Source organism: Parasteatoda tepidariorum, chromosome 7, assembly GCF_982258835.1.
Source record: "Parasteatoda tepidariorum strain Cologne lab strain chromosome 7, Ptep-v5.0, whole genome shotgun sequence".
NCBI classification, from domain to species: domain Eukaryota; kingdom Metazoa; phylum Arthropoda; class Arachnida; order Araneae; family Theridiidae; genus Parasteatoda; species Parasteatoda tepidariorum.
The window spans coordinates 1,617,101-1,637,207 of record NC_141761.1 but is presented as its reverse complement, the minus strand read 5'-3'; the positions used below and the strand labels follow the sequence as shown (position 1 = coordinate 1,637,207).

The window sequence follows — 20,107 nt, the reverse complement described above, 5'->3', positions numbered from 1 at the left end:
TTAAATGGCCTTTGCTTCAGATTTAAATTACGATTTTTTTTAAAAAAAAATCCCTCCTCTTATTATTCTAAGGGAGGAATGTAAAATATATGATTTTCAAAATAAACTAAAAAATAAGAAAGAAACTGCACACAAATAAAAGTGAAAATTTTAAATTACAACTTTTCATTCGCCGTACACAAAATAAATTGCAGTTTAAAAAGCATATTTTAACTATACCTTTATTTAGTTTTTTGTTTAGTTAAATACAAATACTTTTAATACTTGCTAAATATGTAGTTTGTGCCTATAAATAATGAAGAAAGACTTGCTCAACTAAAAGTAATTTAGAATTTTTTTCGCATTTAAATTTATTCTACATTTGATATTTAACTGACAATTAGGTCTTAACAAATTCATGAGTGAGTTGAGCTTGGGGAAAAAGACATATGATTTGATTTACTCAGTAATTAGTTTGTATTAATAATATATATTAAGTATTTCAGAGACAATATTATTAAATAGTATTTAGCATTATTGCACTTTATAAGAGCTTTCATTAGAAAATGAGAAAAAAATTAAATTTAAATATTTCCTTTAAATCATTACCTCAAAAAATCTTACATTTGTCAGCCAAATTCAAAATAATTTTTATAAAAATCAAATTAAAAAAAAATTGCAGTTATGCAGTTAATGATATTCATCAGAACTGTGAGATATTATATAAAATGAGTTTTTAAATTATCCCTCAAATTTATGTTGAGTTACTTCTCAGTACATCCTTTAAAAAAAAATAAATAAACAAGGATCCATGATTTATGAAATAGAATCTCATTAATGCAAATCTCCTCCTACTGATGTCAATTCTAAATTCTGTATATACCTTAAAGGGAAAGGGCCAGGATAGTCTAGTTGGTAGGGTACATGTCCAAGAGGTCGTGGGTCCAAACCCTGCCAGCCGAAGACTCCCTGCGTAATAAATGGTGACTAATGCGTGTTAAATCTGTCGGGTCACAAAGTCCTCCATGTTCTTTTAACAAATCATACCTCTCGGGGTACTGATCCAGGAGCTTCCTTGTCTTCTGGATTGGGTTCAAAATTACAAGGATACAGAATCGAACATTAGCAGCCGCGAACCCAAAATTGGATCGGCTGTTCAACAATTGTTAGTTACGAAATAAAATAATAAAATGCCTTAGAGGGAAGGAAAAGTAATTTAAGAGATAATTTTCTTTATTTACTTTTTAGTTAATGTTGCAATCAACCTCATTTTCAACAACTATTTGCCATCTAGTATGAACATTTTATTTTTCGCCACTATATTACAGATATCAGAATAAAAAAATACAAAGGTGCAACATCAGGTGAATATGGTGAGAGAGGTAATAACTGCCACCCCATTTTATCAATTTTTCTTAGGGTTTGGCTTTTGTCATCACGATGTAGAATAGCGCTTTTCCTATTGACAATTAAATATTGAGTAATTCAATTCAATAGTTTACAGTTTTAAATTCATAGTTAGTTGAGATTTCAGCACTTCAAATTGCAGCATTAAATGATAAAAATATGAATAAATGAAAAAAAAATATTCAGAGAAAAATGATATCAAACCTAAAACTTAACAATTGAATTAACATTTTTAAAAATGTAAACTTCTCAAAAGAGATAAAAACCGTTGCCAATTTCAATAATAACAAATTTCCAATCAGTTTTCAATAAATTTTAATGATACATTTGCTTGTATTAAACAATTTTTAAGGTAGTGAAATAGTTTGAAATGTATTGTTATTATATATTTTTTAATAACATACCAATTATAATTATAAAATTTAACTAAGAATAAGCAGAAATAAATATATAAAAATATCCGGTTTAAGTAAAACAAATCTGATTTTTTTGTTAAATAAAAAAACAAAACAAATATAAACCCTGGTTACAAGTTTTGACTCTGGTAGCAGAAAAGTTTCAGAATGGTAGCAGATGCTGAAAATTATAACAGCACCTGCAGATTACTTAAAAACTAAGAAAAATTGCTGAAATTCCATTTTTAAACATCTCTAAACTTGTTTCGAATCAAAACTATAAAAGCTAAATTGAGAGTACACAGAGAACTTTTCTTTCTGTTTTATTTAATTACAGATTTATACAAAGATTTATTTCAACATATTTTTTTAGTACCATTATTCATTCAAATAAAGTTTCGCTGACATAAATTTTAAATGGATAAATTTTAAATGTCTTAATTGAATGTCTTAATGTCTTAAAATCTGTTAATTGAAGTTCATATAGTTTGTTTATTTAGAGAACTCCCCTTGCCACAAAGTCTAACGCCGCGTGCAAAGTTCCCACTCAATTTCAGAAAAATAAAATTTCCTGACTTTTCCAGGTATACCAGGTAAACTTCAATGAAAATTGAGACCCTATTTTCATCAGAAAACTTAGATTCCTTTATTTGTCATGTGAAATATTATATTTTCTGTGTAAAAAATATTAAATGTGGAAGGGAACATTTCAGTTAGACTAAAATGTGAAATTTTCATGACAAATAATTGTAATAGATGTTAAAATTATTTAACTCGGATCTCAATAACTGACAATTTTAAGACTGGTTATTTTCCAGGGAATATTGTAGGTTTTTGTAAAAAAAATTGCTACCTTCCCTGATTTTTGGATTTAAAATAAAACACAATGACAATATCTGTTCTACCTGACCTGTGAGAACCCTACTGCTATCGAAACAAGAAATAGCATATTTCAAAGAGGGGAGCTTCTTTTTTCCCCCGAGTCTCTTGCCGACCCTGTCCTAAATAATGAACTTGAAATGGTTAAACCGCATAACTATAGTCACTGCCACTACTCCGGACGAATGGGTTCCGGAGTTCTTCACATAGGACAAATTATAATAACCTCTGTCTGAGTGAATTACACAGGGTGCATACCCAGATTTTTCAACAAAAAATAAGCACTTTTTGAGCACTAAAAAAGTATTTTTAATCACTTTCCAAAAAAAATTCTTATAAGGATTTGTGTAGTAAATAATTTTTTTCCCTTCTATCGTTTAATGTTCTTAATTTATGAACACAAGATCAATAAAATTCAAAAACATTTTCACAAACGTTACATAATCATGATAAAATAACTAGTTTCAGATAAAATTTTGAAAATCATGCATTTTTTGCGATTTAGAACAACAATCGATACGGCAAAGAAAACTATTTTAGTATCTGAAAAGTACTTAATTTTTTATTTTTCAAAAGAAAAATAAAAAATTAAGTACTTTTTACAAACCCCAAATCAAAAAAAGCACTTTTAAGAGCTTTTAAAAAATTTAAATAAAAAATAAGCACATTTAAGCACTTTTCAAAAATGCTACGCACCCTGTTACAGACAAATTTAGATTAATGAGGATTAATTAAGATAAAATTTTCTTCATAAATTCTGCTACCTGAGCCACTGTAAAAATAAATCACTTCAAAAAGTACTCACTCTTATCATTGGCTGCAATGTCTACCAGGACCTTGAGGGTCACCACCAATTCCTTTATAGCATTCACTTTGTTTTCAGGAAAGAAATCTAAGGAGGTCAACTCGGTAGAGAACTGACTGACCAGCTCAATGAGTTTTGGACAAAGTGAATGAATGTAAGGTCCAACAACAACCATATCAGGATGAAGAAAGATGGAGTGAAGACAGGATATTGCTTTGATCTGAACCTGAAAAACAAGTTTCCTTTTTTAAACAGAAATATTAAAACATAGTAAAATTGCAAACAAGTTTAAATAACAGTATTAATTCCTACAGGGAATCTACTACATTTTAGATTTTCAAATTCATGACTAATTCTAAGAATTTTTCATGACTAACCAAAGTTACTATTTTCTTCACAAAAACACAACAATAAATTTAAAGAAGGTAATAGAAATGAAATAATAGGTAGAACCAAAACCGCTATAATCTGCATCTTCATATTTATGGGCTTTAAATTTAAAAAACAGAGTAGAGAAAGAGTTGAAACAGTAAAAAAAGTAAAAAAAATAGAAAAGCAAGCAATATTTTCTTCTTTTTTTTCTGCAGTATTATATTCTAAAGATACTTTTTTTGTTCGTCGGAAAGGAAAGAAATGTTCTTGATTTTCCTGCTCTTATTTCGGGATAAGAAAAATTTGTCAATCACTAGCTTGCTTCAGCTAGAATTTGAAATTGATAAAAAAAAATTATAATAACAAAAACTCTGAAATCACAGAAGTTTAAAAGATAATTCACTATAAAAATGATGCTTTTTCTTTCAGTTTTTAAAAAGCACACTATAGTTTTTAAAGAACATGATAAAAATATTTTATATTTTATTAAAATATGACTGTGAGTGGGGATTTTGTTACAAATTCAGATATTCAGAACACCATGAAATGGGGGGAATGGGAATTTCATTTTAAAAATTTGATTTTTCGGGGACCTAAATCCATGACTTTCCGTGATATTTTTTAAAAAAAATAGTTAAAATCATGACATTTCATGCGAAATTTTGTTCTATACCGAAATTCATGACTTTCCAGGTACGCAGATACCCTGAACATAGTAAAAATGCAACCAAGTTTAGATAATAGTATTAATTCCTAAACTATTTAATATACTGGGTGTACTAATAAGTTCCCGCCATTCGTCAAAAGATGGCACTACCAGAAGGTTATGAAGATATCGACTGGCGTCAAACGTTTTATTGTAAGTTAGTCCATCTGTTAACAGCAAAACCTTAAAGAATCGGCGATTCCGTATAAGCATTATGTAATTGTTTTCGTGCAAAAATTTCATGTTTTGGGCCAAAAAAGCTCCTTTTGCGGGAACTTTTCATTTACTTTTTAATTTGGAGAAATCTGCAGCTGAGAAGCATTGGTTGCTCATATAAGCAAATGGCGAAGCTGCTTTAAGTGAGAGAAGTTGTCGTGGGTGGTTTAAAAATGGTGAGTTTGACGTGGAAGACAAAAAATGCAGTGGATGGCTGAAATTGTACGTAGACAAGGAATTGGAAGAATTATTGGAAGAAGATTCGTCCCAAAGGTAAAAAGAACTTGCTCTTACATTACAAGTGACTCAGAAAGCAATATCACATCATTTAAAATTGTTGGGAATGATCCAAAAACAAGAAAGTTGGGTTCCATTCAAACTGAAGCCAAGAGACACTGAACGTCGATTTAGCATAAAAATTGATTCTGCTATTTGGAAAACCCATATTCGAAAGATCTTCAGATTATCACCTTTTCCAGTCGATGACACTAAGCAGAAATCATTTCAAGGAATGGGTCGATTCATCCTCGAAAGATAAAAGAGTTATAGAGAGGGAGTATAAGAGAGAAAGAGGAGGGGGGAGTATCCTCCCCCAAAAAATGGGAAAAAGCAGTCACTAATAATGCTTTGAATAAAAGATAATATGAAAATTGATTCTGCTATTTGGAAACACTTCAATGGAAAGTGTATTCGAGAGACCTTCAGTTTATCACCTCTTTTCCAGTCGATGACACTGTCTGAGCAGAAATCATTTCAAAGAATGGGTCGATTCCTCCTCAAAAGATAAAAGAGTTATAGAGAGGGAGTATAAGAGAGAGAGAGGGAGTATAAAAGCAGTGACTAATAATGCTTTGAATAAAAGATAATGGGAAAAAATCGACCAATTTTTTTTACAGTAAACTGCTAATGTTTGATAGAAAATGGTGGAAGCTTATTTGTTCTCATCATTTTTAAATATGTATAAACTAAAAAGCAACAATTGGAAAGCAAAATAAATTTCTAAAGTAATTAAAATAATTATAGTTATTCTATGTTTTACATTAATGAGAAGAGTGAAATCTTAATTCATAATTATACAAACTGTTTTATCATAATCAAATTTTACTGTAACTAAATTAACAAATCCCAACTTATGTATTAAAGTCTGAACCAACTACAAATAGTATATAATTTCTTACAATAAAATAATTTTAAGAATGAATACTTAAATTGACTCTCACGTCATATGATTGAAGGATTATAAAATACTACAGAAAACTAAAATAAATAATATTTTATATCTTTTAATTTTATAGCCGACCAACCTTTTGGGTTTATCACTACTAATGTTCAACTCCATGGCCTTGTAATTTTGAACCAATCCAGAAGGCAAGGAAAACTCCTGGATCAGTAAGCCCAGAGGTATGATTTGTAATGGGAACATGGAAGACTTTGTGACTTGACAGATTTAACGTGCATCAGTCACCATTTTCTTCAGCCGACTGGGATCAAACCCAAGACCTCTTGGACATGGGCCCAGTGCCCTACTAACCAGGCTATCCCAGCCCAAAATAGTTATCTTTCGTAAAATCTTTGTGTGAATAATTTTTAGTTTTCTGGTACTATATAAAATTTAATTTGTTTTCTTGGGCCGAGAAAGGTAGACTCAACCTTTCATCCCTTCAGTGGGTCAATAAAATACCAATACCAAGCATGCTTGGGAACCTAGGGGGTTTGAGAACTTGGGAACCTGGGGAACACTGGTTCTTCATTGAGCTGACCATCTTCCTGGAACATCTGCTCTTGCACCTTAGAGCCCAACGGAAAAAAAAAATGTGATGAGCAGAGTAAGCCTTGGCCTTCTATGGACTTTTGCATCACTGAGTTTAGTATTAATATATAGAATTTAATTTGCTTAAATTTAAGCAATTATTATAACACTTAAGGTAGGACAAGCAGATTGGACATGTTTAGTTTTTTCCATTTTTCCCCAGTTTCTTCCAGACCATGTAAAGCAAATGCGGGTTAGTTCCGCCAAAAAAGTCTTCTACAAAGGCAAAATTCTCCTGATACTCGATCCAGGAGTTTCCTCGTCTTCTGGATCGGGTTCAAAATTACGAGGCTACGGAGTCGAACATTAGAAGTCGCGTTGAGTCGACCGTTCGATGACGGTTATAAAATAAAATTAACACGATAGTCGTAAACTCACAAAAGAGTTGTCTGTTTAATGCTGGTAACAAAAATAAAAAAATGAAGTCTTACAATGGAGTTTTCCTGTTGAAGTGCGTGTGTAAATATATTGATACAGTGTTGACGCAAGTTGGGAGGGCAGACAACCTCACGAGGAGCTGATGTGATGTAGACAGTGATGGATGAGACAGCAATGTACTTCTCTACCTCATTAGGATTGGAACCTGAAACCACATCTTAGTACAATAAAAGCAACAAAAAAAAAACATTCAAAATCAAGATTATTATATAGTTGGCATTTTTGTTTCAGACATTACTTATTAACAAAAAAAAATTTAAAAATAATTTTTTATTTTTACCAGTTTCTTTAATTTCTATTGCTAAGTTGATAGCAATAGCAAAAGATAATCCACTTAAAATCTATGATGAAGCATTTACTGCTTTTTTTCAATTGCAACTTTTAATTTAAGGGGATTGTGCGAGAAATGTCTCTTTCAACTGCAGAAACAATTTAATTGATTTCAGGTAAATACTGAAGTCAAATGTCGAAACACAAACAAATTTTGGTAGAATTATGCGGTAAAGAAATAATCCAACCGTAACTTGTTTGAATTATCAAGGGTAATTGTGACAAGAGAAAAACCCTGAAAATTTAATGCGCGAAAACTCGATAACAAGACATCAATTTATGTACTATTCATGTTTAATATAATTTTTTTAAACTAAGATTTATAATAAAACTACCTGTAGTGTACCAACAACTACAAAAAAATACAATTTCAATTCACTAGTATAAAAGAAATGTTAAAACGATTCTATGTTGGGGAACCTCTACATAGATGAAGGTTGACATTCTTGGAAAAAACTATCCTCAGATTGGTGACCCGGACATGGTGTGAACACGCCTACCTTCACAGAAACTCCTACTTCGATTAGAACACGCCTACTAAAATGGATGGTCCACAATGAACAGTTGACTTGCTACGTGTAACTGTGACATTATCCACCTGCTTGCGCTGTTGCTACTCAGTTTCATTTACACATAACGGGATTCTGCACACACTCGACTGCTAATGGCAACACAAGAGCAACCACAACTGGGAACTTAATACAGCACTCAAAAGTACGGTGAACTTAATACAGCTTTCCCAGCTTCTCACAAAGCAGCAATGAATCAACTAGTGGTATCCGTTTATTAAATTCTATCACAGATATGGAGGGGGGAGTACTGTAGTGTATCGACAACTACAAAAAAAAAAAACACTTCCAATTCTCTACTATATAGTTTTCAAGAATATTTTTTAATTAAAATTTATGTTATCCAGTCAGAGGGGATATCTTTTATTTCCTTCAGCCTTGACTGAGGTGTAAATTGAGACAATATTTGTGATCGAAACATAGGCGGATATCAATGAATGCATGCATGTCTTTGAGACACGTTCTTCTCTAATAGCTCGGGAAAGAAATCCGTGGATTCATTATAATAAACAGGTGATGCGTTGCATGAAGAAGACCGATGCACCTGGTACATATAACTATAGGAAAGTTGTGAAAAAGCAAAGCCAAAGCTGACTGCATATACAGGGGTCTGTCCAGGCCAATTTTACTACCGTTTAGCGGTACTTTCAAAAATTCAACTAAATAAAAAACAGTAGTTTCGCAAAATACTTTATCTTAAAATCTTATTTTTCTATCCCGTAAGAGACGATGATTCCATATTTTCACCCCATTTTTGTGTTGATTTTTTTCATAAAATTTTTAATTTTCACAAAATCTCAGAAAAACCTAGACAGATCCCTGATATAGACATTTTATACAAGAGCATATTAAATGTAAAGTGAAGGAGCTATCATCCATAAATATTGAAATTAGTGAAACAATAGAAGTGCTAAACAAAATAGATGGAATATTAGAACCCTGATAATTTAGTGCATCTAGTCCAGCTTTAGTGTACCATAGTAAAAAAATAATGATATTTTCTTGTAAAAAACGACACATTAATACACGATAGATTGTAGAAATGCCTTACTAGTTTGAGAAAAATGTGAGAGATGAGCCAGTCCACTTTGGAGAAGAGAAATCCATTCCTTTTTGCAGGCAACATTTTTTGCCATTGAGTTGGTGCAAAGATCTTGCAAGCAGGCAAATACCGTCTGGATGAAAGGTTGCTGCAGTTGATCCACCGTGATCTCCTTCAGCACTCCCACAATCAGGTGAGTTGCAATTGTGGCCACACCAGCAGAGGCTGAGTAAAAGTTAATAATCATTATTTTATATTCCAACCAGTGGCTACTTTTGAAAGTATCTTCATTAAAAATTGAAAATTCTAAGGTATCAGCACACATTAAAATTATAAGTTTATTTTTGGTAAGCAGGGTCAATAACATTATGAAGCTAAAGTTTTCCTATGTGCATAAAATTAAAATCAAGGTTTCGGGTTTTTTTTGATTTAAAAAATATATTTTTTTTAAATTAGATTTTTTTTGTATTTAAATCAGATTTTTTTCAATTTTTATTCAAATACACTATAAGAACTTTGATTAAAGAACTTATAAATGTTTAATCAAAATTAAATTAATATTAAAACTATATTATAACAATATTTTAGAAGCTCAAACTACCTAAAACAATTTTTCATTATAATACATAGTAACCATTTTGAAACTTATGCATGATTGAAATTCAACGACTAAAGGAAATAAGAGAATTTAAAGAATACTTCAACTATTTTAAAACAAAGTTTCAATTGGCAAATCATAATTTTAATTTAAAATTGTGATTTTTTTTCTCTTGATTTTTAAAATAACAAAATAAATGTAACAGATTGTGTTAATAGATGTAGTCATTCATCAAAAAAATATTTAATCTATATATTTTTGTAATAAAATATTCATTTTTAATCCTATATCAAAATAGATAAGTTAAGCTATAAAAAAAAATTAAAAAAATCTATGTACTCATTGGAATTTTTTTTCACAAAATTTCTTTATAGAAAATCTGATAATGTCAAAGATACTGTAAACATATTAGAAGATTTATTCAAATAAAATTTATTTAAAATAATTTATTTAAAATAAATTTTAAAACTAAGAAAAAAAATAATAAAAGTATCAATAATGTAAAACACTGTTTTTTAACTTTTTAAATCAATATATATAAAAAAAATCATTTTATTTAAATCAACAAACCCTGATTAAAATATTGCAAAAACGTTTTCAAAACCTTCGTATTTCTGTAATCATTATTTTAAAAATAACTTTTTTCTTGCAGGGTGCATAGCCAGAGTTTTCAACAAAAAATATGCACCTTTTAAGTACTTTTTAAGAACTATAACAATATTTTTAATCACTTTCCAAGAAAAAAAAAATCAGAATTATAATTAGGATTTGTGCAGTAATAAAATTTTTTTTCTATAGTTTAAAGTTTTTAAATTATAAACATTAAATCAACAAAATTCAAAAATATTGTAAAAAACTTAACATAATCATGATAAAATTATTAGTTTCTGATAAACATTGCAGAGAAAATTGTAAAAATCGAGCATTTTTTGTAAGTTAGAACAACAATCGACGTGACAAAGAAAAAAATATCTTTTTCAAAGATACAAAATTAAGTAGCTGAATAAAGAAAACCCTGAATAAAAAAAGCACCTTTGAGGGCTTTTAAAAAACGTAAATCAAAAATAAGCACTTTTTAAAAACGGTAACCACCATAAAAACATTTTACGCATAATTTTAAATACATTCAATATATGGAGTCATTAATTCAAATTAACACTTCATACAATTATGCAAAATATTTGTAAATTTAAGAGTAACTACCGAACGAAAAGATGATTACTATCAAATGACTAGATGATCAAATTGAATTGACGTGTAGGAAATCCTATTTTATTTTATAACTGTCGTTGAACAGCCGGCCCAATTTTTTGGGTTTATGACTACAAATTTTCAACTCTGTAGCCTTGTAATTTTGAATTCAATCCGGAAGACAAGGGAATTCCTGGATCAAGTATTGGGAGAAATTTGCCTTCATGGAGGCCTTTTGCTGGAACTAACCCGCATTTGCGTTACATGGAGAGGAAAACCATGAGAATCTCCCACGGTTAGCCTGACTGCAAGGGGACTCAAACCTATGATCCGTCTATCACTGAGGATATTTACGTCAGCACTGTAGTCTGTGCAAGCTGGATGCAGAATTTGTATCAACCATCCATGGCTGGGATTGAAACCCAGCTCACCTCATTGAAAGCGAACGCTCTATCCCCTGAGCCACCATGACTTATAAATAGAGGATTAAACAAACTCATACTTTGGTTTAGAACTATGCTGGTGAAAACCTCATTTTTTAAAAAAAAATTCTTGGTGATTATCGACATGGCACTTTTTACAAACACCTGATTAAGTAACCTAACCTAACCTGACCTAAGTAACATTAAGTGCTTTTAAAAACTGAAAACCAGAAATACACCTTTAAGTACTTTTTAAAAATGCTAAGCACACTTTTTCCTGATCTTTATAAGCAAAATGTGTAAATGTCATTTTTTTTTTGAGAACTTAAAACTGAACTGAATTTTCTCATTTTAATTGGAGCTCTGAGCTTGATACCAGTACAACTCACAACATCGTTTCCTAAAAGGTGCAAGAAAAGTTTTGATCACTTTCTGACATAAAAAAGTTAACACAAATGCAAGAAGAAAGCATAAAAACAAAATTTAAAAATTATAGTTTGTCTACGGTAAAGAACTCCACAAAGTCTGCTGTTATGAAAACAAGAACAGGACAGTTCTCTTTACTCTAGGGCTAACAGGATAGACCGAAGAAAAAGATTCCCTTTAGCTCACAGACTCAAACCAAATCCTAAACAATGACTCCATACCCCTCCTTGAAATAGTTATATCCCTATTCACTGCCAGGGGTACAGACAAATGGTTGGGGAGTTCTTACTATAGACAAACTATATTTTTTAGTTATTTGTTTATATTTTTTAATTTTAAGATGTCAGGAAGAAGGTGACTCATTTATTCACCTCCGAGGTAAAAAGATATGGGTTAAAATCCCCTAGCAGCTTTGGTCCAAAATTTGGGAGATTTTTTAGAAAAAAATTTATTGTTTACTTTCATATACTCTGTTAATAGTTCTACACTTGAACAGAACATTGGAATGTTAGCATCCACTTATTATATTTTTTATTATCGATAAAACAAAATTCCTTGTACTTTCCCAGTTTATAAAGAAAAAAAATCAAACCTCTATGCATTTTCCCTGTTATTTTATGTGATTTTTAAATTCTCTGTATTTTCCTGGTTTTCTCTGTTCTCCCTGTGAATTGGCATCCCTGACATCGCTGAATTTAGTTATTATTGTAGGTTATTACATTTCATAAATATAATTATAATTGAAGTGAAACAAAAAGAAATATAGAATAATATTACATTGGAAACTATGTTTCCCTATTAAAGATAGTTTCATACAATTCATATTATATAATAAATATAATTCATGCTACATAATATAATTCCTATCATATTATATAATATAGCTGAAATATCATTCTTAAATATCTCATAGATTACACTTTGAGTGGTCACAGTTTTTAAAAAGACAAAAATGAGAAACAAAATTCCCTGCATTTTCCCTGTTATTTTAGGTGATCTTTGAATTCCCTGTATTTTCCCTGCAGAGTGGCAACAAACATTCAATAATAATGAATTGCATACCTGCATATGAGCAGAGAATGGGAAGCTTGACGAGAACCTTTAATGAAGCACACACTAATGAAGCAGATTCCTGAGTGAGGACTTTGCTGCATTTAGAGGTCCCTGTATTGCTGGCAAAGGTTGGACTTATTTGAGGCAGTTGACATATGATGAGGCAGAGACAGTTCTCCATAAGGGAAAACACAACAGATTTCTCAGGTGCAATGATGCCGTTCTCACCCCCTTCACCCAGAGACGCCAACTCACTGCTCACATCTTTTGGTTCTTGATTTGCAGGTGCAAGCTCTAAAAGAATTTATATTTATTCAGATTTTTGAAAATACAATCTATGTTTTAAATGACAACATATATAGTTCTAACTACATGTGACTTTAGGTGGGTTTCTTTGGCTCACAAAGAAAAACAAGTTATTTTAATATTTATATACTGTGTGTAGAGTATCTACCACTACAAAAATACAATTCCATTTCACTAGTATATAAGACACGTTAACTCGATTTTATGGTGGGGTACCTTTTCATAGATGAAGGTTGACATTGTCTATAACTTCTCTCCCCCCATTGGTGACCCTGAACGTGATGTGAACATCACCCACTTAGATATGAACATGCCTATCTTGGCAGTAATGCCCACTTCAAATTGAAAACGCCTACTTCTATGGATCGTCCACATTGAACAGTTGACTTGCAACTTGTGACTGTGACATTATCCACCTCCTCACGCTGTTGCTACTCAGTCTCGATCACACACAATGTAAAACGTATTCACTCGACTGCTAAAGGCAACACAGGAGCTGCCACGACCATGAACTTAATATAGCGCTCATTATCAGCACTAAAAAAGTACAGTGATCTTAATACAGCTCTCCCGGCTTCGCACAAAAACAACAATGACTCAACAAGTGGTATCAGTTCATCAAATTCTATCACGGATATAACTCTGGTGGGGGAGTACTGTAGAGTATCTACCACTATAAAAATACAATTCCAATTGCCTAGTATATAAGACATGCAAACTCGATTCTACAGCGGGGTACCTTTTCATAGATGAAAGTTGACATTGTCTATAACAACTCTCGCCACATGTGCATTAAAATTGTATTATATGCGTCCATTTAACAGTCTAAATCATTTATCTTGAGCAAAACAATTTTTAACTCTATTTTTTACAAAATTTGGATATATATAGAAGCTTGAATAAAAGCATAAGACATGAGGATTGATACTTTAATTGCTTATGCCCTCATTTAAAAAACTGCCAAAAAGATTTGATTCATTTTTAAACTATCCCCTGACCTGTATTGAAGTGGAATTGGACAAAAAGACAAACAAATATTCCATTCTAGATAATGAAACATTTATATTTATAAAAATATATTTTTTCCTTTTATTTATGTAATTAAGCAACTATAAATAATCGTTTAAACAAGGATAGATTAAATATAGTTTTATACAAAATAGTTAGGTTACATTGAATATTACTCGTATGATCGAGTTATCCGATATGCAATTTAAAGGGGACAGCTGTATAGGAATCAATTTATAAATTATAAAATATTTGACTTAAATCAGTGAATTAAATCATGTCAACCAAAAATATACATATTATGTTAAGATTTAAGAACAGTTTCTGAATATGGGTCTAAAATGGATGCTATGTTGCGGTTTCTTTACGTAAGGTCAAAAAAGTAAAGCATGGGTTACGGCAAAACAATTTTCAGCAGGGTTCATGATTTTTTAAAGACACTTTAAAATCTTGAGCTTATAACTAGACCAATTTTATACATTATAATTATGACTGAAGTTTACTGTAATTAAAACTTAAACATTATTAAAAACAAATTTCTTAAAAATATATTTCAAACATTATTATGTATTACATTCAAAGTTGTTTTTAGTAGTCTACACATTATGCAGTTAATTTTTAAGCGACCCTATCAGGAGTGAAAGAAAAAAAAAAATAAATTTCATTTAGTTTTAAAATCTCAACTAAAATGAATTTTTGGGAACAGTGGAATTAATATCTTGTAAAGAGCATTAAAACAACATTTCATTCTCTACAAAAGGAAGTTTTTGTAATTATTTTTGCTTTCAATGGAAAGATCTTACCTTTTAATTGTTTCTTCCTTTCACCCTCAATGAAATCTTTGTGAGAGGTGACGAGTAACTCGGTAACCTTCATGATGGAAAGTTGGGTTTCAGGATTATCTCTTGTGAGCAGTAACCTAATAAATAAGGAGGAGTCTCATATATTACAAAGGTTCGTGATTGACTTATTTTTTCTGACCCCTGAGACAGACTTTTTTCTGTGGGACAAAACTCTCTAGCACTATTATTGTTCTGCAAGATACTTTTAATAATAACAAACATATATGCTACTAATTTAAAATAACAAAAGCACTGTGTTTACAAAAATTATATAATTTTTTTTAAAATTTAACATGTCATAATTTTTTATTCTAATATTATGGGTGATATTCTTGCATTTTGTTGGGAAGGGGGGAAAAGCACAAATTATTTCCTTCTTCTCATTTTGTAAAAAATCATTACAATAAAGAAAATAATTAAAAATCAAGATATCAGTAGTAGTAATTGCCGAAAAAAAGATCTACCATAAAAACGGACGAATCGGACTCCTCCAATGCGTGTTTCGTTGCGAGATTAGGTTATCGTAATAAGTAATATCGTATAAAAAATATCAGATTTAAAAACTATGAAGAAATCAATAGCAATGACTGACAAAAATTCGATGGAATTATTACCTTAAAAAGTAAATATTCAAATGCACGATTCGAATTTTCCATATTGTTTGTCGGGGTATTTAAAATCCAGGTGAAAATCAATATCATTAACTGCCCAAAATACTATCGAAACATTACATCGATTTACGATACTATCGGCGCAAATTGAGCATATCCAAAAGTAATTATCTAAATGCATGATTCACATATTACCCAAATTTTACGCTGATTAGGTGATTTTATGAAGATTACGTTGTAAATTTCAGTAGAAAATAAAAGGAAATTTCTTTATTTATCAAAAGAGAAATTATTTTGCATGAACTCTGTAACATTCTGCAACAATGTCGACATGTCGCTGCGATTCTGTCTCTTACAAGATGGGATGCGAGCAATGCGTACGTAAGATATTACAATTCTCAGATAAATTAAAATAGAAAAAAATACACTAAGAAAACTCTTAAATTTGGGCAAAGAAAGAGATGGAAAAAGTTATTCAAAGAGTTTCGGAGATCAAGAGTTGTGACCACAGAAAATAAAAGTATAAAGATTCCTAACAAACATTTAACACAAAATTTAAAAAAAAAATAGTGAAGACAAATTTTGCTTAGTGCGAAGTTGCATCCATTATTTGCATTTAATCCTAAAATTAGATTAAATAATTAAAATTTTTAATCTGTAAAATAAATAATCAAAATTTTGAATTCCGAAAGATATATTTCAGCCAAAACTTTCGTATATTTTATATTATAACAAAATATTAGGTGTATAAAAAGTGATTAGAAACCTTAATTATGATTTGTGTTAATATTTTTACTTCAGAAAGAAGCAGACATTTCATTAAAAATTGGTATACTATACAATTAAAAAATATTTACTTAAATAATATGGTAAGTTGCACAAATTTTATATTGCATTACGGTTAGAGGAAATTAGTTTAAATGGAGCATGTTCTTTATTTTTTGTTGAATTAAATCATAAGGTAAATTTAATTTAATAGTGATTAAAGAAAATTTTGTGCTATCAAAAATGAATCCAGAGTCTATTGCTAATCAATACTGTAATAAACATCGTAAATTTTTTTTAGATTCCCTTTAAAATCAATCATTAATGGAAAGTAAACAGTCACTTTTAATAATGTGCATGTTGCATTGATTGTACATTTTCAGATATTAAACATTAGTGATATTTCCCTTATTTCATGAAACTTGACATTTATGTTGGAGGTTTGTCAAAGTTGCTAATTTCTTTAAAAGCAAATCTATTTATTTGATTAAATCAGAATTTTTAATACTTAGATGAAGCTCTTTAAAAATGTATAAAATTTGAGATTAACAACATGAAAATAATTTGTATTTCTCTTCATAAAATAGATGTATTCAGAAAAATGAAAAGTTTCATGAAAAATATTTAATGAAAAATTTATTCATCTTTCTTAATGAAAAGCGCTATACAAAAAATGAATATTAGTTAAGTCTCATAAAAGGATCGTTTGCTTCATCAAGAAATTTAATCTTCATATTAAGTCTAATCCTAACCTGTTGCACAATTAATTAAAATTACTATTTCTTTTTCAAATGACTTATGCTGCCTCTTTTTTTTCTAAAATATTAAACTCATTTTTCTAAAATGAGTAAAGAAGTATTTTTACTTTTTTAATTCTCTCACTACTCTTTAATCCTGCTACTCTTCAGGAAATGAAAGCATAAAAAAATTACCTAAAAAATATATAGCCTATAATTGGTAGAACCTATAATCTAAAATTGGTATAATTTTTTAACAGTTAAGTTCAATTTTCTGTTAAATAAAACTTTTCATCTTAAAGTAAAAGTAAGTTAATAAAAGTAATTATATAAATTAAAAGCATATTATATAAGATGGAATCCTTTACATCCTTTGATTTTAAAATGAAAGATTTTGACTTTTGCAAACAAAAATAGCAGATAATATCATACTTATTTTTTGTCAAAAAATATTGAACATATTTTTCTGTTATTATTAAGTTTTTCTTTTTTTGGAAATTAAAACAAAATATTTAATATTTATAACAAGAAAAATATGCTGAAACTTTAAAAAAGCAGTGAAATTTGAAATGATATCACTGAACTAATTCATTCTGTGTAAACATAGAAAAAATTTAAATGCTTTTTTTACTATTTTTACGTCAATTTTATGAAGTTACGTTTAGGAAAATTCCGAAAGTTCTTTACCTTAAAATTACTTAAGTGTTATTGTTATTTCATAGTACTTTTGTTATTTTGCTCTGTAAATCAGAATGAAGAAAAAATTATAATTATTTAATTGCTCATATACAGAAAATCATTAAAATTAAAGATGGGGCGAAGAAAGGGAGGGGAATCATACCTATGCAAGACATTGGCAAGTTCTATAGAGAGTTGTGAGTCTTGTCCGAGTATCTTAGAGGGCAAGGGGTGGCTGAAGAGTTGGATAAAAGAATTCAGGCAAACTTTCACACAATCAGGTGATGAATAATGAGAACAAAGAGATTCAAGACAGATACCTGAAAAAGACAGTAATGAATGAAATGAAAAAATGTAATATTTGAAATGCTTCCATTTAAATTGCCACAAACAGAAAATTTATGAATATTAAAACTGTCAGTTTTAAAGTTTTTATTAAAAACTTTTATGAGGGCATAAAAGTTTTACAAAAATCCTCTCTACTTTATGAGGGCATTTTTTTTAAAAATCCCCTTCTTAAAAATATGCCCACACAAAGTTTTAAAAGTAAAGGCCGCACCACTAACATCTTGCGATGAAAAGAAATTTAATTTGGATGGTCCTCAATGGCTGACAATACATCACTGTTACTAATTGCACATTGAGGGATTTAGCAATAAAGAAAAAAAAACACGTAAAGCCCCAAATTAAAAGCAATTAAACCATTAAAAAATATTTCACAGAAATCTTTTTTAAACAATTGATTAATATTTTGATAAAGAATACAAAAAATATTCTCTTTTGCTCATAAATATATAAACAAGATAAAATATAATATATTAACTCTCTCGCACCTTCCTTGTGAATTGTGAATTATATATATATATATATATATATATATATATATATATATATATATATATATATATATATATATACAGTCAAACTTGGATAATTCGAACGTCTTTAATTCGAATTCGTGTATAATTCAAAGCTTTTCTCCTTCCCTAGACACATGTATATTCAGTTAATGTTAAAAAAAACTTGGTCATTTCAAAATCCAACTTTTATAATTCAAAGTTTTTGCCCTTTCAAAAATGACAAAATTTAGTTTAAATGCAGTTATTTTTGAAAGGTTTTCTGGTTATTTTCAGCTATTATGGAAATTTTTTTAGGGATGACAAAGGGGAGGGAGAATAGTCTTATCTGCTCAAATAGAACAGGAATAAGGAGGAAATGAACCTAGACCACCCGCATCTGTCCTTGGCTACAGGTATCTCCTACCCTTTCCTTGTAATTGAGCCAATCCCAATTGAAATAAAATCTGTGAACGACGGGAAGGGTATTTCGAATCACGTGATAGGATGCATAGATGTCATCGGTCGGAGAGGAGGAGAAAAAAATTGCCACCGGCTGAGCGAATCTTCATGATCTTGAAAAAAGTTATGTCTACGTGAGTCGTCCTTCAAAGGTCATCGGGCAGTTGATTGACAGTAGTTCCTCCAATAGTAGTGCGTTTATTTTTTTCATGAGATCACCTTGCATCCGACTCTGGGAAATTGGTGTATAATCACGTCATTAAAAACCAGGACTGTAGTCGATATTACTTGCTTTCTATATTGTGATTTTAGTTTTGCAGTGATAGTTCAGTGCAAGCATGTCGTTTAGTAAGCCCCATATAAAACCTTATCTTTCGATGAAAAAATTGCTGTAATTCGAGAAGTAGAAAAGGGTGTAAAAAAATGCATCATCGCAAAAGTGTTTGGAATAGCGCCTAACACTCTTTCGACTTTTTTGAAAAATAAAGAAAGAATTTTGAAATCTAATAGAAATCGGAAGCGAGCTAGAGAGCCCGATTATCCTGACATGGACGTGTGTGTTGCAAAGCGGTTTAAACAAGCACGGGACAAAAACATCCCTCTCAGTGGAACTCTTTTTCGTGCAAAAGCAGAAGAATTTGCTATCAGTTTAGGTAACAGCAGCTTCAAAGCAAGCTTCAGATGGTTAGACGGATTTAAGAAAAGAAATGAAATTTCTTTCAAGTCTGTGTGTGGTGAAAGTTCAAGTGTGAACCAAGGTGCAGCAAATGTGTGAAAAGAAAAAGTTGCCGAAATTATTGAGTATACACAGGACAGAGACATTTTTAATGTCGATGAGACTGGACTTTTTTTTAAATGTACCCCTGCAAAGACTCTTGCTTTTAAAGGTGAAAAATGTAGTGGTGGAAAACACAGTAAAGACCGAATAACCTTACTTGTAGGAACAAACATGGACGGCACTGAGAAATTACCATTAATGATGATTGGAAAATCAAGAAATTCAAGGTGTTTTAAAAATGTCAAATCAAGGCCTATAGAATACCATTCCAACACAAAAGCATGGATGACGACGAATATTTTTGAAGAATGGCTACTAGATCTCAATCACACATACCAAAGAAAAAAACAGAAAAATCATCCTGTTTATTGATAACTGCACTGCTCATAAATCGATACCCACTATGGAAAATATCACCGTTGTTTTCCCCCCGCAAAACATGATAT

At 30.3% G+C, this 20,107-nt stretch overlaps 1 protein-coding gene across 4 annotated transcripts in view; it reads right to left on the bottom strand.

The window, feature by feature from the left end:
* Window positions 1–20,107, bottom strand: part of LOC107439530 (HEAT repeat-containing protein 5B) — a 126,610-nt gene that overhangs the window by 2,604 nt on the left and 103,899 nt on the right. For all 4 annotated transcript variants that reach the window (XM_087167004.1, XM_043052959.3, XM_087167005.1 and 1 more), the window contains 6 exons: window positions 17,749–17,905; window positions 14,756–14,871; window positions 12,648–12,932; window positions 8,958–9,173; window positions 7,001–7,152; window positions 3,466–3,691 (listed from right to left, as the gene is read on the bottom strand). In XM_087167004.1, the coding sequence (XP_087023130.1) occupies window positions 3,466–3,691; window positions 7,001–7,152; window positions 8,958–9,173; window positions 12,648–12,932; window positions 14,756–14,871; window positions 17,749–17,905 (1,152 nt within the window). The remainder of the gene's footprint in view (window positions 1–3,465; window positions 3,692–7,000; window positions 7,153–8,957; window positions 9,174–12,647; window positions 12,933–14,755; window positions 14,872–17,748; window positions 17,906–20,107) is intronic.